General features: G+C 43.7%; 1 protein-coding gene across 2 annotated transcripts; it reads left to right on the top strand.

The window, feature by feature from the left end:
* Window positions 1-498: 498 nt before the first annotated feature.
* PMPCB (peptidase, mitochondrial processing subunit beta) lies at window positions 499-18,096 on the top strand. 2 transcript variants are annotated; one of them, XM_039363775.1, is made up of 13 exons: window positions 499-642; window positions 2,941-3,081; window positions 4,584-4,670; window positions 5,180-5,309; window positions 6,523-6,721; window positions 7,133-7,212; window positions 7,994-8,106; window positions 9,775-9,918; window positions 12,109-12,269; window positions 14,625-14,710; window positions 14,811-14,899; window positions 16,526-16,601; window positions 17,848-18,096. In XM_039363775.1, the coding sequence occupies exons 1-13, from the start codon at window positions 544-546 to the stop codon at window positions 17,910-17,912; spliced, it is 1,470 nt and encodes a 489-aa protein (XP_039219709.1). In that variant the 5' UTR covers window positions 499-543; the 3' UTR covers window positions 17,913-18,096. The 2 variants fall into 2 exon arrangements, with proteins under 2 accessions (XP_039219709.1, XP_039219710.1); XM_039363776.1 differs by having other exon boundaries at window positions 551-620.
* Window positions 18,097-18,161: the final 65 nt, after the last annotated feature.

Raw genomic sequence — 18,161 nt, 5'->3', positions numbered from 1 at the left:
AAGGTCCCTTCCAACTTTTTTTATTATTATTATTATTATAGTTGGAACAATCAACCAGTGGAACAACCTGCCTCCAGAAGCTGCGAAGGCTCCAGCACTGGAGGTTTTAAAGAAGAGGCTGGACAGCCCTTTGTCTGAAATGGCGTAGTAGGGTTTCCTGGCTGAGCAGGGGGTTGGACTAGATGACCTCCAAGGTCCCTTCCAACTTTTATTATTATTATTATTATTATAACCCTCGCATAGGCTTAAAACATATCAAAAGCATAAAAAGATCCTGAATCTGAAGACCACACAAGTTTGTGATTCATTCATTCATTCATTCATTCATTTTTGCAGTCTCACGCGGTTGCCTAAGACGAGCTGAAATTGAAAGAAAAACCCATAAAAAACTTGAGAAAAAAAAAACAGAAACGCCTGCAGCAATTTCTACGTCAGGGACGTGGCTCGGCCCCGCCCACCCAGCCTCGGATCACGTGACTCGCCCTTCCGGAATTGCTCCCGGCTTCTCAGCCATTTTTTTTTTTTTTCCGCTTGCCAACCAAGATGGCGACGGCCGTGTCCGCCGCTTGCCGAGCGGGCCGGCGGCTTTTCTGGACCCGGCCGGGACACCTCAGCACACGGTGCGCAACCCCCGGACAGCGGGTAAGGGGGCGATTCACGGGTGACGGGGTTGGACCGCCTCGGCTGCTTTCCAGGGCGGCGGGCCTCCTCTATGGGAGAAGGCCTGCTCGGCGCGCTGCATTGTGGGAGATGTAGTCTTGTGGCCGGGATCGCGGCGTAATGAGGCGGCCTGGCCGTTAGAATCCCGGAAGACCGCCAGATGGCGGCTATGTAGTGCTGCCATCTAGCGGTTTCTTGCAGTACAGTTTCTGGCAAGCTTTATGTAGCAACTTGTAGACTTCAACCCCCAGAATTCCTTAGCCAAGCATGCCGGCTGGGGAATTCTGGGAGTTGAAGTCCATAAGTCTTTAAAGTTGGCAAGTTGGTGTAGATTTCTGCTCTACACATTGGGCAGCTTTTCCTTTTTTTTTTCTCTCCTTTCCATGGGGATTCCTGCACTTTTGTTAAGGATCAATTTGGAATTCTCGGTCGAATTGCTCCAAAATCCATCCTTAATCTCAGTTATGGCCAGGATTGCCCATTGCAAGTTATGAACATAGAACTTAGAATAACACAGTTGGGTGGGACCTTGGGAGGTCTTCTAGTCCAACCCCCTGTCAGTGCAAGGAGATCCTATATCCATTCCGGATAAATGGCTGTCCAGTCTCTCCTTGAGGCTGAAATAGAAATATAATATTTATTTATTGATTAGCCCTTGGGCCATATCAAAGTGCAAATTATCCAGAAACAAATGATTACTAAAACTTGATAAAAGCCATTGAAAATGGAATGAGATAAAATACAATTGAAAAGGAAATTGGAATACAATAAAATGAAATTGGAATAAAATACAGTCTAAAGTGAAATTGGAATAGAGGACAATCATTTAAAATGTAGATAAAAATACGATAAAATTATATTTCGGTGTCACTCCTGCAGTCTACCCCAGTCGGTCCCATATATGCAGATCTCAGCTGAACCATTTTGCTTAAGTACTGTGCTGTGTTAAATGTTATTTTCAGATTCTGGCGGCACATAAGATAAGTTTATTTTGATATGGGGATCCCAATATAGAAATAAAATAGGAAGGAGCCAAGATTTATTGCCTGCAGTTAGAATAAGTACAGATAAAAGTTGTGGTTAGCCTTCCTGCGTCAACACTTCATTGTGGTTTATAGATCAGAAGACTTTGCAAACTCAGTCACCGCTTTATTCTTTAAACCATGGCTTAGTCTGCTCCTTTCACTTCGTAATATCTAGGTTTGAAGCAGAAGAGACAACTCTTTCTGGGAATTAATCACAGATGAAGAGGTGATATTTTAGAGATTTTGCTTATAAACCAGAGAACAGGGACTTCTTTTTTTTTCTTTGATTGTCTATAAACTAGAACTTTTTTACATTTTTTTTTTGTGCATTCAAGAGTCTTAATTCCAGGGGACTGCCTGGACAAGTCCTTGCAGTTTTCTTGGCAAGATTTTGGAAGTGGTTTACCATTGCCTCCTTCCTGGGGTTTACGGAGAATGACCGGCCCAAAGTAACTCAGCAGATTTTTGTGCCCAAGGCTTGACACGCTAGAACTTTTTTCCCTTTTTTTCTACACCGAACTGGCTCTCCCTAAATTTTCAGTTAAAACGTGGCATTAAAAAAAACACGTTGAATTAATAAAAAAATGGACCCCATTTTCAGTTTTCATGGCGTGTGAAAAAGCATCATAGTTTTGGAAATGAGGGATTGAACGTTGAGTTAAAAGAGGTCATTGAGACCAAAGCTTTGGAACAGAAGCATTGAGAATTAGGCTATGTTTTGTGATAAGGTACAGTATGATGACAAATAAACAATTGTGGCTGAAGGAAAATAACATTATGGCTCAAGATAATACAGAAACACATCCATTGATTGGTTTGTGCATCACATTAAAACATAAGAGGGATAGAATCAAGATCACGCGAAGTGTTAATACCACTTTACAAGGCCTTGGTAAGGCCACACTTGGAATACTGCATCTGGTTTTGGTCACCGCGATGTAAAAAAGATTCTGGGAAGAGTGCAGAGAAGAGCAACAAAGATGATTGGGGGACTAGAGGCTAAAACATATAAGGAAAGGCTGCTAGAATTGGGTATGTCTAGTTTAACGAAGAGAAGGACGAGGGGGGATAGGATAGCAATGCTCCAGTATCTCAGGGTCTGCCCCAAAGAAGAGGGAGTCAAGCTATTCTCCAAAGCACCTGAAGGCAGGACAAGAAACAACGGATGGAAACAAATAACAGAGACTTTAATTTCTCTTAAATTTTTTTTAATCATATTGCTCATGAGATACTTCTTTTTTTTTTCCCAAACTAGGCTCTCCATCTTGGGAGAAACAGGTACAGGGCTACTAAAGTAGCACCCCAAATCGTCCTGAATGTCCCTGAAACTAAAGTCTCAACTCTGGACAATGGCTTGAGGGTAGCTTCTGAAGATTCTGGAATTACAACGTGTACGGTAAGTAACCTTGGTCAGCAAGAAATTGGCCTTTCTCAAGCTTGACTTCAGAAGTGGCGGGTGCTCCATCCCCGGAGATTTTTAAAAGGAGACTGGACAGTCACTTGTCTGGTCTAGGTTCTCCTGCTTGAGCAGGGGGCTGGACTAGAAGACCTCCAAGGTCCCTTCCAGCTTCGCTTCTATTCTATTCTATTCTATTCTATTCTATTCTATTCTATTCTATTCTATTCTATTCTATTCTATTCTATTCTCCATTCTATTCTATTCTATTCCATTCCATATTCTATTCTATTCTATTCTATTCTATTCTATTCTATTCTATTCTATTCCATTCCATTCCATTCCATATTCTATTCTATTCTATTCCATTCCATTCCATATTCTATTCTCCATTCCGTTGTCTATTCCATTCCATTCCATCCTATCCTATCCTATCCTATCCTAGTCTCCATTCTATTCTATTCTATTCTATTCTATTCTATTCTATTCTATTCTATTCTATTCTATTCTATTCTATTCTATTCTCTATTCTATTCTATTCTATATTCTATTTTCTATTCTATATTCTATTTTCTACTCTATTCTATATTCTATTCTATATTCTATTCAATTTTCTATTCAATTTTCTATTCTATTCTATTCTATTCTATTCTATTCTATTCTATTCTCCATTCCATTCTATTCTCCATTCTATTTTCTACTCTACTCTACTCCACTCCACTCCATTCCATTCCAAACACTGGCTTAAGGACCTCCATGACTTATGATTAACATTCCAGGTTCAATTCTGGCCATAAATATTCCCTAAGGGACTGACCTGTTTGCAGAAGGAACATTTTCTCCTTGATGCTTGTTGTCCTAGCCAGCCTCCATAGCAGGATCTATGATAAGGTGGCCTAGATGGTTAATTAGAAAAGAAGCTTAATAATGAGGTGGGAGGATATTGGTAGATATTTAATTGTTATCTTCTAAAATTATCAAGAAATGTGCTAATTTAAGGTTGATAAAAGAGAATATTATTGGGAGAAACGAAAATTAAGGAAAGCTATTGTGTGGAATATACAATTATAGAAACCAACTGTTATTGATTATTTGTAAATACAAACCCAGACAACACACTGTTTACCAAATATTGATGGTGATATGTAAAAAACAAACAAACATATTTATTTTTTTTAAAAAAAGAAATACAGAGCTATCAGTAGAACATTTGATAAATGCAACTGAGCACAGAAAGGGTTCTTAAACGGGCACTAAAATGATAGATTTTTGTGTTTTTAATTTTGTATTATTAATAAAACTTCAATAAAAATATATATATACTAAAAAAAATGTTAGACTTTTCTAGCTGTTCCTCCATATTACAGCTCCTGAATACCAAATTTGTCATGGTAAGGTTTTTACCCCTTTAAGCGAAAATCAGTTGTTTCTGCTTTCCTCAGCATTTTGGAAGCCGTGTTTTATTGTTTTAGTAAAAAAAAAAAAAATGTCTTCTGAATAAGGTGGGACTTTGGATCGATGCTGGAAGCCGATACGAGAATGAGAAAAACAATGGGACAGCTCACTTCCTGGAGCATATGGCTTTTAAGGCAAGTTCTGAAAATATATTTCATTTATTCATTTCTGACTGTGTGCGTTGCAAAGGCCCAAGGTCGCTGCTCGCCTTTTTATTTCATTTTAGTTTGCAAGAATGCTTCTGAGCCATGTGGAGGCCCTGTGAGGATCCTTAAAAACTAAAAAAAGTGTTAAGTTGCCTGTGTTGAACCTGCAGGAAATAAGGCACGATAGAACATTTAACAGGGGTCTTCAAACTTGGCCCTTTTATGACTGGTGGACTTCAACTCCCAGAATTCCTCAGTTGGCCATTTTGATGAAACTGCGGGCTTGGATCCAGACCAGGGGTCTTCAAACTTAGCCCTTTTATGACTGGTGGACTTCAACTCCCAGAGTTCCTCAGCCAGTGTGCCTGGCTGAGGAATTCTGGGAGGGTTAGGGTATATAAGTCTAAGTGCTATTGCTATGAAGACCCAATAAATAATGTCCTTTTTTCCTTCTATCGCCTCTCCAGTTGAAATAACTGCAGATCCTTAAATTACAGGGAACCAGAAAGAGATCTCAGTTGGATCTGGAGCTAGAAATTGAGAACATGGGCGCTCACCTTAACGCTTACACCTCGAGGGAACAAACCGTGTATTATGCCAAAGCTTTCTCGAAAGATCTGCCGAGAGGTTAGTTAAGCTCTGAAATTCTTTTTGATTAGGGGTTGTGTGCTGTTTGGCAAACAACAGATTAAATACGGGGTGAGACTGCATGCCACCCATGCATCCTTGGGCATATTCCACTCAGGGAAGCCTCGAACCGTGAGATGGTGTGGCGAATCAATGTAATAATAACAAATAAAGCAAAGGTAGTACAAATAGCAATAGGCGCCTTGGGTGCAACCCCAAAACATCTGGAGCATAACTTGAACACCGTCGGCATTGACAAAATCCTCGTCGGTCAATTGCAAAAGGCAGCTTTGCTTGGAACAGGAGAGATACCTGTAACACCATCAAACATCCACAGTTACCTACTCCAGATCCTTGGAAAGAGACTCAACAGGTGGATAAAACGTCCAAAATCCAGTCTTGAACATCTGTCTGACAGTGCAATAATAATATTCTTCCATGCTGTTCTTTGAAATAGAACTCTAGCTTACGGTAGCATCAGTGGGTGGAGCCAAGTGGGATGCAGAATGATCAAAGTCAAGTCTCCTGCAGGCCACGCCCCTTTGGTCCATTCAGGGGAAATAAAAAAACCCATGATGTTCTGAAGAGTCTCACATAATTCAAATAATGTTGAGTGTCCCACCAGTAATTAATTATAAATATTTTCTTTCCGCCTTCTTAATCTGAAGGAGATGTGAAGTTTTTCTACCTGCCAGCTGCATTTAGTTGTAAATTGAAATCCATTTAAATCAAATCAAATCAGGCTTTATTGTCAAAGTACAACATGTGCACAATGAGATTGGATAAATCTTAAATCCATTTAAGACTAAACTTAGCGGGTATCTCAAAATCTGGTGAAATATTAAGCGGGGGGGGGAATAATAATTTTAATTGGTAATTTACTGAAATTTAATTTCTGTAGCTAAGCGAAAAGTTGTTAAGTGAGTTTCCTCCCCACTTTTGCCCCACGATCTTTCTTCCACGGGGATGCTACCACGGTGGGAAGTGGGGAAAACGGTCACCCATCCCCCTTTCCCCCCCCCCAGCATCGTTCTAACGCCAAACGGTCACTAAACAAACCGCTGCGAATTGAAGGTGACCCGCGCCTGTTTGATAATTCCCCCCCCTTCCCGGTGAAAAATATCCTTGGAAAACTTGTCGGAATGAAATGGAGTCCTGTTGTATTTTGCAACCGTGTGGTTTTTTTCCCCCCCGTCTGTCTCGTCAATTTCAGCGGTTGAAATCCTTGCCGACATCATCCAGAACAGCACCCTGGGGGAGGCCGAGATTGAGCGGGAGCGAGGCGTGATCCTCCGGGAAATGCAGGAAGTGGAGACCAACTTGCAGGAAGTGGTCTTCGATTACCTTCACGCCACCGCCTACCAAAACACAGCCCTGGGACGGACGATTTTAGGACCCACCGAGAACATCAAGTAGGTCCCCCCCCCCGTCTCAGCTCTTCTTCGTTAAATCAGAGAGAGACCATCAGAATTTTGATCACGTGGCCCCGGGGACACGGCGACTGTCGTAAATACGAGTCAGTTGCCAAGCGGTTGAATTTTGATCACGTGACCCCGGAGACACTGCGACCATGTAAATACGAGTCAGTTGCCAAGTGCCTGAATTTTGATCACGTGACCCTGGGGCGGGGAGGGGGTCTATAGTGATTGTAAGTGTGAAAAATGGTCCCACGTCCCTTTTTTCAATGCCGTTGTAACTGAACGATTACTAAGCGAACTGTTGTAAGTCGAGGACCACCTGTATTTATAATTTGTATGTTGTTTTTGCTCTTTTTTTTTCATCCAAGTGATATTTTTTTATTCCTCATTTCACTCATCCGACAGGTCCATTAACCGCAATGATTTGGTGGAATATATAACGACGCATTACAAGGGGCCGAAAATTGTCCTGGCATCTGCTGGAGGTTGGTGTGATGCAGGGCTGTCGGTCTGTAATATTTGCATGATTTATTTTAGGACCCCATAATTGTTCTCCTCCTCGTCCTCCATTATTCTAGAAATCTTACTCACTTTTAGCACTGATGATGCTACCTAGTTGGGTCATGAGAAGTCTGCAAGAAAACAAGCAGACTTAGCACCAAGGACCCCACAGTGATTGTCTTCCTCCTCCTCCTCCTCCCCCTCCTCCCCCCTCCTCCTCCTCCTCCTCTCCCTCCTCCTCCCTCCTCCCTGCAAACCCCATTCCTTCTAGCACTGATGATGTTACCTAGTTGGGTAATGAAATGTCTGCAAGAAAACCACCAAGCTCAGAGAGCACCAAGGACCTCACAATTTCCTCCTCCTCCTCCTCCTCCTCCTCCTCCTCCTCCTCCTCCTCCTCCTCCGTCCATCATTCCACAAACCCCACTCCCTTGTAGCACTGATGATGTTACCTAGTTGGGTAAAGAAACGTCTGCAAGAAAACAAGCTCAGAGAGCACCAAAGACCCCACAGTCGTCATCGTCGTCCCCCTCCTCCTCCTCCTCCTCCTCGCACTGACGATGTTACCTAGTTTGAGTAAAGAAACGTCTGCGAGAAGACCACCAAGCTCAGTGAGCACCAAGGACCCCCCCCCCCATTTCAAACCATGAGCTACAAATATTCTCCTTTATTAGTTATAAATATTTTTTGCTTCTAAACGGGGAAACTCTGAAAGCTTCCTCCCGCAGCTTGTCTGCGTTCTAATCCAGTCTGTCGTTGATTTAGGAGTCGCTCATGAGGAACTGCTTGAGTTGGCAAAATACCATTTTGGCAACTTGCCGTCCATTAAGAAAGAAGGCGCTCCGGTTCTGCCCCCTTGCCAGTTCACCGGCAGCGAAGTAAGTGGAGGCTCTTCCTTCTCCAAGGGGCCTGGGACAACTGCAGCCTCACCAAAGGGGGGGATAGCATACCACGGGGGTCTTCCAACGTGGCCCTTTCCTGACTCGTGGACTTCAACTCCCAGAATTCCTCAGCCAGCCTCCATTTTGTTTGTTAGATTTAAGACGGGTCTTCAAACTTGGCCTTTTATGACTTGTGGACTTCAACTCCCAGAATTCCTCAGCCAGCGTGCCTGGCTGAGGAATTCTGGGAGGGGTCTTCAAACTTGGCCCTTTCCTGACTCGTGGACTTCAACTCCCAGAATTCCTCAGCCAGCCTCCAGTTTGTTTGTTAGATTTAAGACAGGGGTCTTCAAACTTGGCCCTTTTATGACTTGTGGACTTCAACTCCCAGAATTCCTCAGCCAGCGTGCCTGGCTGAGGAATTCTGGGAGGGGTCTTCAAACTTGGCCCTTTCCTGACTCGTGGACTTCAACTCCCAGAATTCCTCAGCCAGCCTCCATTTTGTTTGTTAGATTTAAGACAGGGGTCTTCAAACTTGGCCCTTTTATGACTTGTGGACTTCAACTCCCAGAATTCCTCAGCCAGCGTGCCTGGCTGAGGAATTCTGGGAGGGGTCTTCAAACTTGGCCCTTTCCTGACTCGTGGACTTCAACTCCCAGAATTCCTCAGCCAGCCTCCATTTTGTTTGTTAGATTTAAGACAGGGGTCTTCAAACTTGGCCCTTTTATGACTTGTGGACTTCAACTCCCAGAATTCCTCAGCCAGCGTGCCTGGCTGAGGAATTCTGGGAGGGGTCTTCAAACTTGGCCCTTTCCTGACTCGTGGACTTCAACTCCCAGAATTCCTCAGCCAGCCTCCATTTTGTTTGTTAGATTTAAGACAGGGGTCTTCAAACTTGGCCCTTTTATGACTTGTGGACTTCAACTCCCAGAATTCCTCAGCCAGCGTGCCTGGCTGAGGAATTCTGGGAGGAGTCTTCAAACTTGGCCCTTTCCTGACTCGTGGACTTCAACTCCCAGAATTCCTCAGCCAGGGTGCACGCTGGCAAAAAGTCACCCGGCCAGTTTTCATGCCTAAGGCGGGAGTAGAATTCGGCCTGTCTTGGTGATTGGCCTAAAGTCACCCAGCTGACTTTCATGCCTAAAATGGGACTAGAATTCACCCACTCTTAGGGATTAATCCAAAATCACTCAGCCAGTTGACGGGCCTTAGGCTCCCTGGTGATTGGCCCAAAGTTCCCTAACTGGCTTTTAAGCCTAAGGTGGTTCTAGAACTCACCGTCTCCTGGTGATTGACCCAAAGTTCCCTAACTGGCTTTCAAGCCTAAGGCAGAACTAGAACTCACCGTCTCCTGGTGATTGGCCCAAAATCACCCAGCTGGTTTCCATACCTGAAGCTGGAGACTAGAACTCACAAATCTCCTTATTTCTAATTCATTTCCTGTTGTTTTCCGAGTGTCAGCTCTCAGCCACCCATCGATCCATTTTCCCCTGAGGGGCATCTGTCTCCAACCTGCACCTTAAGTTCCTCCAAGGGCGGGGTGGATTACCGCTTCATTGAGTTGTCGGAGCCCAAATTGCGAGTTTTAACATCCATTTGATTGTGAAAGCTGGGCGGTTGGGGGCGGCTATCAGATTAAGTTCTCTGTATCCCTTGATTGTTCAGATCCGAGTTCGAGATAATAAAATGCCTCTGGCGCACCTGGCTATTGCGGTGGAAGCAGCCGGCTGGTGTCACCCGGACACCATCCCTCTGATGGTGGCAAACACCCTCATTGGCAACTGGGACCGCTCTTTCGGCGGGGGAATGGTGAGTGAGCCACTGGGCGGTTTTTGAAGAGTTCTTGCTTTGTTTACTGGGAGGGCTCCCGATTAAAAGCGTAGCCTGGTTTTAAGAACATGCCTCCCACTTAACAGCTGTTCAGACTTACAACCCACTTGGAAAAGTAGAATTATGACTTACGAAGTATGATGGTTTCTCTCTCTCATCTCTGTCTGTCTGTCTGTCTATCTATCTCATCTCTATCATCTCTATCATCTATCTATCTGATCTATCCATCCATTCATCCGTCTGCATCTATCCATTCATCCATCTATATGTATCTATCCATCCATCCATTCATCCATCTGTGTCTGTCTATCTCATCTCTCATCTATCTATCTCATCTCTACCTACCTACGTACCTACCCATCTATCTGATCTATCCATCCATTCACCCGTCTGCATCTATCTATTCATTCATCCATCTATATGTATCCATCCATCTGTATCTTTCTGTCTGTCTGTCCGTCCATCCATTTATCCGTCTCCATCTATCTATCTATCTATCTGTCTGTCTACCTATCTACCTATCTACCTACCTACCTACCTACCTACCTACCTACCTACCTACCTACCATCTATCTCTCTCTCTCTCTTTCTCTCTCTCTCTCACACACACACACAAAACACATCACAGTGTGTGGCAACACAGCTCCATTGATGGTCCTTTGCACAATCACAGTTTTGCCCAAAATCAGCAGTTTTGATTTTTTTGGGGGGGGGGCAAAACCGTGTCATAACAAATGTTTGGGTTTGCTTAAGAATTGTCACGTTCGCTTAATGACCACAACAGTCGCTTAACATAGCTGCAAGAAATAAACATCCTAAATCCAAAAGATCCTTTTTACGACTGTTGCAATGGGCAGGCTCCCTTATGGTCGTAACTCAAGGGCTGCCTGTGAGAATATCCCTTTAAACCAAACAGAAACTCGTTCCATCACCTCTTGGATCTTGCTAGAATCCAGTCACCGTTGTTTCTTTTTTCACTCTTGCCCTTGTGTCCCTTTGAGGGGCGTTGGCCTTAAGAACCCCCCAAAATGTGGAAAGATTGACCACAGTGTCCATGGTTATTGTGTATCCATAGAGACTAGATGACCTCCAAGGTCCCTTCCAACATTACTAATTATTATTATTATTATGGATCATCGCACAGTCAGTATTATTATTGTGGATCATCGCACAGTTGGCCTGATGTTCAGACTGGATTTGGTATTTTGTCTACCTATCGAGTCCTTCCCAAGGACCTGGGATAGGCAGATGTGGATGTTTGATGGTATTACAGATCTCGTCGCAGGATGGAAGCGGTTCCTAGTAAGGCCGCCTTTTGCAATTGACTAATGGCGAGTTTGTCAATGCCGATGGTGTTCAAGTGGTGCTCCAGTTGTTTTGGGATTGCACCCAAGGAGCCTATGACTATTGGTACTACCCTTGCTTGCTTTTGCCACAGTCTTTCTATTTCTATTTGTAGGTCTTTGTATTTTGTTACCTTCTCCAGTTCTTTCTCTTCTATTCTGCTATCTCCATTATTATTATTATTATTATTATTATTATTATTATTATTATTATTATTATTATTTGCTCATTCCATGATTTTAAGCTCGCCTTTCACTGCTTTTACTGGAAGGTATGTGGCAGCTTCTAAAATTGTTCCCAAGAAAATCTTTTAAGAGCCACGGAGTCCATGCAAGAATTCTTACAAAATAAAAAGTTAGATAATTATAGTGCCCAGCTGACCCACGTAAAACAAGACAGCAAGCAGAAGGCATCGTGCCAGAATCCCTGACATGCGTTCGGATTTCTTACTTCTACCTTGTTGTTTGTTAATTGCAAAGTCGTGTCCGACCCATCGTGACCCCATGGACTATATTCCTCCAGGCCTTCCTGTCCTCTACCATCTTCTGGAGTCCATTGAAGCTCACGCCTGCTGCTTCAGGGACTCCATCCAGCCCCCTCCTTCTCTGTCGTCCCCTTCTTCTCTTGCCCTCCATCTTTCCCAGCATCAGGCTCTTCTCCAGTGAGTCCTTCCTTCTCATTAGGTGGTCAAAGTCCTTGAGTTTCCACTTCTACCTAGAGGTGGTCTTATAAATTGGGAACAAGTCATTACAAACCAAACCTCTTCCATTTCTCTGAGCTCAGAGGGGCATTGAAAAGCTGTGTTTTCCTTCTCTCTTTGAACAGAATCTCTCCAGCAAGCTCGCTCAAGCGGCGTGTCACGGCAACCTTTGTCACAGCTTCCAATCTTTCAACACTTGTTACACGGACACTGGACTGTGGGGTCTTTATATGGTTTGTGAAGGGACCACCCTGGAGGATATGATGCACTATGTTCAGAGGGAATGGTAAGGACAGTAACTTTGAGTTGGAACTGACTACCAACTGTCCAGTTGGCGGATCCAGAAAAAGGAACTCCTGGGACGTCATTTTAACCAAGAGTATAGAACTTTTACTGGATCAACTACATTGGCCCAGACCAGGGGTAGGCAACCTTGGCTCTTTTATGACTCGTGGACTTCAACTCCCAGAATTCCTGAGCCAGCCTGGCTCAGCTTGGAAACCTCTCCCTTTCCCCTCAGCATGGTTGGCTGAGGAATTCTGGGAGTTGAAGTCCACGAGTCATAAAAGAGCCAAGGTTGCCCACCCCTGCCCTATATCAGGGGTCCTCAACCTTGGCAACTTTAAGACTCGTGGACTTCAACTCCCAGAATTCCTGAGCCAGCCTGGCTCAGCTTGGAAACCTCTCCCTTTCCCCTCAGCATGGTTGGCTCAGGAATTCTGGGAGTTGGAGTCCACACGTCTTAAAGTTGCTGAGGTGGAGAAACAATGGACTAGTCCAGAGATAGGCAACCTTGGCTCTTTTATGACTTGTGGACATCAACTCCCAGAATTCCTGAGCCAGCATGGGGGAACTACGGCCCCTTCATGACTCGTGGACTTCAACTCCCAGAATTCCTGAGCCAGCATGGCTCAGCTTGGAAACCTCTCCCTTTCCCCTCAGCATGGCTGGCTCAGGAATTCTGGGAGTTGAAGTCCACGAGTCATAAAAGAGCCAAGGTTGCCCACCCCTGGCCCAGACGAACGAAAACCAGTTCTAGGTTTCCCACGCAAAATGTCACCGTTGATGTTCTTCTGCTTATAAGGGCTCCGTGTGGTCACCAGGTGACGGGAGGGTCATGTCAGATGAGGGTCTTATGAGGGGTCTTATGAGGGATCAGGTGTGGGACACATGAGGTGAAGATCTACAGTAGTGGCCACAATTGTGGAAACCTTTTGGGAAAAGTGTATTTTTGAGGTTTGATGGCTAATACCACCACTTTTTTTTTCAGAGTAGTACCATAAAATTATATATCAATGGAAAGATAATTTAATCAAGAATGTAATGCAACATAGTTTGTTCAATTATCTGTACTGTATCCTATGAAAGGTTATAGCCCAATAACCAGAAAAAGGAAGCACAACTTGCTTAGGTTGGTATCAGGTAGCTTTCCTTCCTCTGATGGTAGCCAATGAGCATGAGTTTTTAGAGAGCCAATCAGGTGTCACCTTGTTTTGGCCATGAGCCGATCAGATCACAGTAGGATCCAGTGATTGATATCATGTATTGAAGCTGAGAGGAGGACATTGGTCAGTGTGTTACGGGATCGCTATCAAGTTGGTTGGGGTTTTTTTGTATTCTTTCATCTAGTGAGCTTGTAAAACATCATAAAATTAAAGTAATGGTGCAAAGAGTTGACTGGTCACCCAGAAAGCGATGTAAAATAGTATTATGAAGTGAACAAGGCTACCGTTATAAAGAAATGAGAAGAAAAATGGGTGGAAATTGAACCAAAAGTGGCATTTCTACGGTACACTTTTTCCCAAAAGGTTTCCATAATTTTGGCCACTACTGTAGTTAATTTTCCTGCTTTCCCTGTGGGCCAGCCACCATCCACAATCACTTCTGTTTACTTTGTTATGGGGAACCAGCGACTCACACTAGGACACGTCGTTCGATGTGTCCTTGGGTTGGAGCACAGCCTCACAGGAACGGACGATGCTCTAAGAGGCAATTCCCCCACACCTTTGCGTTCCATCCCACTTCCTCCCCTTTCCGTTGTCAAGCTGCGAGCGAAGTGTGAAAGTGTGAGTCAGTCTTGACAACCCCTGTGCAGGGTTATCCAGGTGTGCAGATGGCGTGACATCTTCCAAACGGACTCCTTGGTGGGTGCTCTCTGATCTGGCTTGTTTTCTTGCAGATGTTTCATTGGCCGGCTAGGTAACATCGTCCCACGCCTGATGACGTTAGCTAGTTTGGTAAAGAAACGTCTATATAACAACCAAGCTCAAGACAGCAGCAGATTGCACGGCTGCAAATATTCTCTCCTTTTGCAAACGTCCGACAGTTGCAATGCCCCGGGATCCTGGGATCACCTTTTGCTCCCCTCCGACAGTCAGTGGGGAAGTCGGCTTCGTTTAACGACCGCGTTATTGATTTGATAACTGCGGTGATTCGCTTACAGCGAGAAAGGCCATTAAAATGGGGCCAAACTCTACTCCACAAATATCTCGCGTTAGCAATAGAAATTTGGGCTCAGAGGTGCTCGTAAATCGAAGATTACCTGCATTCCAGACAGATCACTTGAATAGGGAGAACAAAGCCGAATTTTACAAAGTAAAATGGCAGCTGTCAGTCACTTAACCGCCTTTCAACCTGACAGGATACGTCTCTGCACCAGCGTTACGGAAAGCGAAGTCGCCCGTGCTAAAAACCTGCTGAAGACAAACATGCTGCTACAACTGGATGGTATGATCTCTAGAGCTAGTTGGCTTTTATTATTATTATTATTTTCCTCCTCTTTGATTTAATCAATTTACAGGCAGGCTTTAAAAATCTGTAATTTTAGGTTCCACTCCCGTTTGCGAAGACATCGGACGACAGATGCTGTGCTACAATCGCCGGATCCCGATTCCCGAACTTGAAGCAAGAATTGAAGTAAGGAACATTTATGCGCGCGATCAGTAAAGATGTCCAGTTGGGCCTGTGTGTGTGTGTGTGTGTGTGTGTGTGTGTGTGTGTGTGTGTGTGTGTTAATAGGTGTAAATCTTCAGAGATTAGACTTCCCACCTGGTGAAAGGAAATCTTGTCTGTCTGTCTGTCTTATCATCTATCAGTATGTCTGTCTATCTTCTATATCTGCTTATCTATCTGTCTGTCTATGTCTATCATCTATGTCTGTCTACTGGTTATCTATCTATCTATCTATCTATCTATCTATCTATCTGTCTGTCTGTCTGTCTGTCTGTCTGTCTATCCATCCATCCATCCATCCATCCATCCATCCATCCATCCATCATCTACCAGTATGTCTATCATCTATATCTGCTTATCTGTCTGTTTATCATCTGCCTGCCTGCCTGCCTGCCTGCCTGCCTATCTATCTATCTATCTATCTATCTATCTATCTATCTATCTATCTATCTATCTATCTATCTATCTATCTATCTATCTATCTACCAGTATGTATGTATGTCTGTCTACTGGTATCTATCTATCTATCTATCTATCTATCTATCTATCTATCTATCTATCTATCTATCTGTTTATCATCTATCTATCTATCTGTCATCTACCAGTATGTATGTATGTCTGTCTATCTATCATCTATATCTGCTTATCTATTTATCATCCATGTCTGTCTACTGGTATCTATCTATCTATCTATCTATCTATCTATCTATCTATCTATCTATCTGTCTATCTATCATCTATATCTGCTTATCTGTCTATTTATCATCTATGTCTGTCTACTGGTATCTATCTATCTATCTATCTATCTATCTATCTATCTATCTATCTGTTTATCATCTATCTATCTATCTGTCATCTACCAGTATGTATGTATGTCTGTCTATCTATCATCTATATCTGCTTATCTATTTATCATCCATGTCTGTCTACTGGTATCTATCTATCTATCTATCTATCTATCTATCTATCTATCTATCTATCTATCTATCTGTCTATCTATCATCTATATCTGCTTATCTGTCTATTTATCATCTATGTCTGTCTACTGGTATCTATCTATCTATCTATCTATCTATCTATCTATCTATCTATCTGTTTATCATCTATCTATCTATCTGTCATCTACCAGTATGTATGTATGTCTGTCTATCTATCATCTATATCTGCTTATCTATTTATCATCCATGTCTGTCTACTGGTATCTATCTATCTATCTATCTATCTATCTATCTATCTATCTATCTATCTATCTATCTGTCTATCTATCATCTATATCTGCTTATCTGTCTATTTATCATCTATGTCTGTCTACTGGTATCTATCTATCTATCTATCTATCTATCTATCTATCTATCTATCTATCTATCTATCTATCTATCTATCTATCTATCTGGGCTGACAGAGAAAGTCACCCAGTTTTGTCAGTATTATTGGACTTTCTTTGCCTGCGTTGTGTGAAAAAAAATGGCTATTTTCCTTCTGCCAAAGTCGATCTTTTGTCTGTAAAACGGAAAACTCACTCGCTGGCCTATAGGCTGTCAATTGCACCTTCAGCTTCGTTCAAAACCCAGTTTCCATTTCCCATTTCAGGCCGTCGAGGCTCAGACCATCCAGGAGGTGTGTACGAAATACATCTACAATAAGCGCCCTGCAGTTGCAGCAGTGGGTAAGCGCTTCGTTAACCCTCGACTTAATGACCGCAATTTCCGAGCCCCCCAATTTCTGTTGTTAAACGAGACACTTTGTTTGGCGAGTTTTGCCCCCTTTCTGGTCACGCCTGACAAGTCAGTAACCCGGTTGTTAAGTGAATCTGGCACCCCCATTGCCTTCGCTTGTCAGAAGGTCACAAAAGGGGATCGATGTGACCCCCCACCACCCCCGGGACACGTCAACCGTCGTAAATATGAGTTGGTTGCCCGGCAGTCTGGATTTTGACCACGTGATCGTGGGGATGCTGGCAAGATCGCAACTGTGAAAAACTGTCGTCATTCACATTTTTCCGTGCCGTTGTAAATAATAATAAAGTTGGAACGGAACTTGGAGGTCATCTAGTCCAACCCCCCGCTCAGGCAGGGAACCCTAGACCATTTCAGACAAATGGCTGTCCAGTCTCTTCTTAAAAACTTCCAGTGTTGGAGCATTCACAGCTTCTGGAGGCAGGTGGTTCCACTGGTTAATTGTTCTCACTGTCAGGAAGTTTCTCCTGATTTCTAGGTTGCTTCTCTCCTTGGTGAGTTTCCACCCGTTGCTTCTTGTCCTGCTTTCAGGTGCTTTGGAAAATAGCTTGACTCCCTCTTCTTTGGGGCAGCCCCTGAGATACTGGAAGACTGCTATCCTGTCCCCCCTCGTACTTCTCTTCACTAAACTAGACAGACCCAATTCCAGCAACTGTTCCTCATATGTTTTAGCCTCTAGGCCAGTGGTTCTCCACCTGTGGGTCAGGACCCCATTTGGGGTCGAACGACCATTTCACGGGGGTCACCAAACAACACAGTCCGCCATTTTTTCCCCCCTTTTCCTTAGCTGTGCTACTCCCTTTTATTCTATTGGCTTTTGAAAGCCAATAGGAATTGTCCAGGCTGTCTCTGCCCTGCTGAGCCCGCCAAAAGTCCCATCCTGCAAACGGTGCTGCACCAGTTGAGTAGTCCTCGACTTACAACCGGTTGAGTAGTCCTCGACTTACGACCAGTTGGGGGGTCGCGGCATTAAAAAGGTTGAGAACCACTGCTCCAGTCCCTTGATCATCTTTGTTGCTCTTCTCTGCATTTTCTAGAGTCCCAACATCCTTTTTCCATCGTGGCGACTTTGAACTGTCGTTAAGATGAGGACTGCCTGTAGTTAATTGATTTCCTTCTTTAAACATTTCGCAAGCTTTGACCCCCTAGTAATAAGCTTTCTTTTTCTTACTCCAGGTCCTCTTGAACAGCTCCCCGATTACGACCGACTCTGTAGTGGCATGTATTGGCTTCGGGATTGATCTTGATGGAGATCAAGCAAGACACTTGATTTGTGGCCACAATTAAACTTTCAGGACTAGAGGGATGATTGTGTGTTCCCCTTTTTACCGAACGGCAGGCTTTTTTAATTAAAACAAACAAAAAAAAGTCACCCTGACACCGATTGGCTTTCCCAGGGCAGACCCTGCTGCTGCCCCCCCCCCGTGATAATCTGTCCGAACTGACAACGCAGCCTCGAAGAACGGCAGAGCTGTCTAGAAAAAGAAGAT

This window comes from Crotalus tigris, unplaced genomic scaffold (assembly GCF_016545835.1).
Source record: "Crotalus tigris isolate CLP2741 ecotype Arizona unplaced genomic scaffold, ASM1654583v1 scf7180000019599.1365583, whole genome shotgun sequence".
Taxonomy (NCBI): domain Eukaryota; kingdom Metazoa; phylum Chordata; class Lepidosauria; order Squamata; family Viperidae; genus Crotalus; species Crotalus tigris.
The sequence above is the reverse complement of the archived record's forward strand: the minus strand, read 5'-3'. Positions and strand labels throughout refer to the sequence as shown.

What these genes read in the sequence shown, in the direction of transcription:
- PMPCB (XM_039363775.1), top strand. Translation starts at nt 544, where the DNA reads ATGGCGACGGCCGTGTCCGCCGCTTGCCGAGCGGGCCGGCGGCTTTTC. An exon ending in TGTCCTGGCATCTGCTGGAG is followed by an intron (nt 7,213 to 7,993) that starts GTTGGTGTGATG and finishes TCGTTGATTTAG; the next exon opens with GAGTCGCTCATGAGGAACTG. An exon ending in GCCAGTTCACCGGCAGCGAA is followed by an intron (nt 8,107 to 9,774) that starts GTAAGTGGAGGC and finishes TTGATTGTTCAG; the next exon opens with ATCCGAGTTCGAGATAATAA.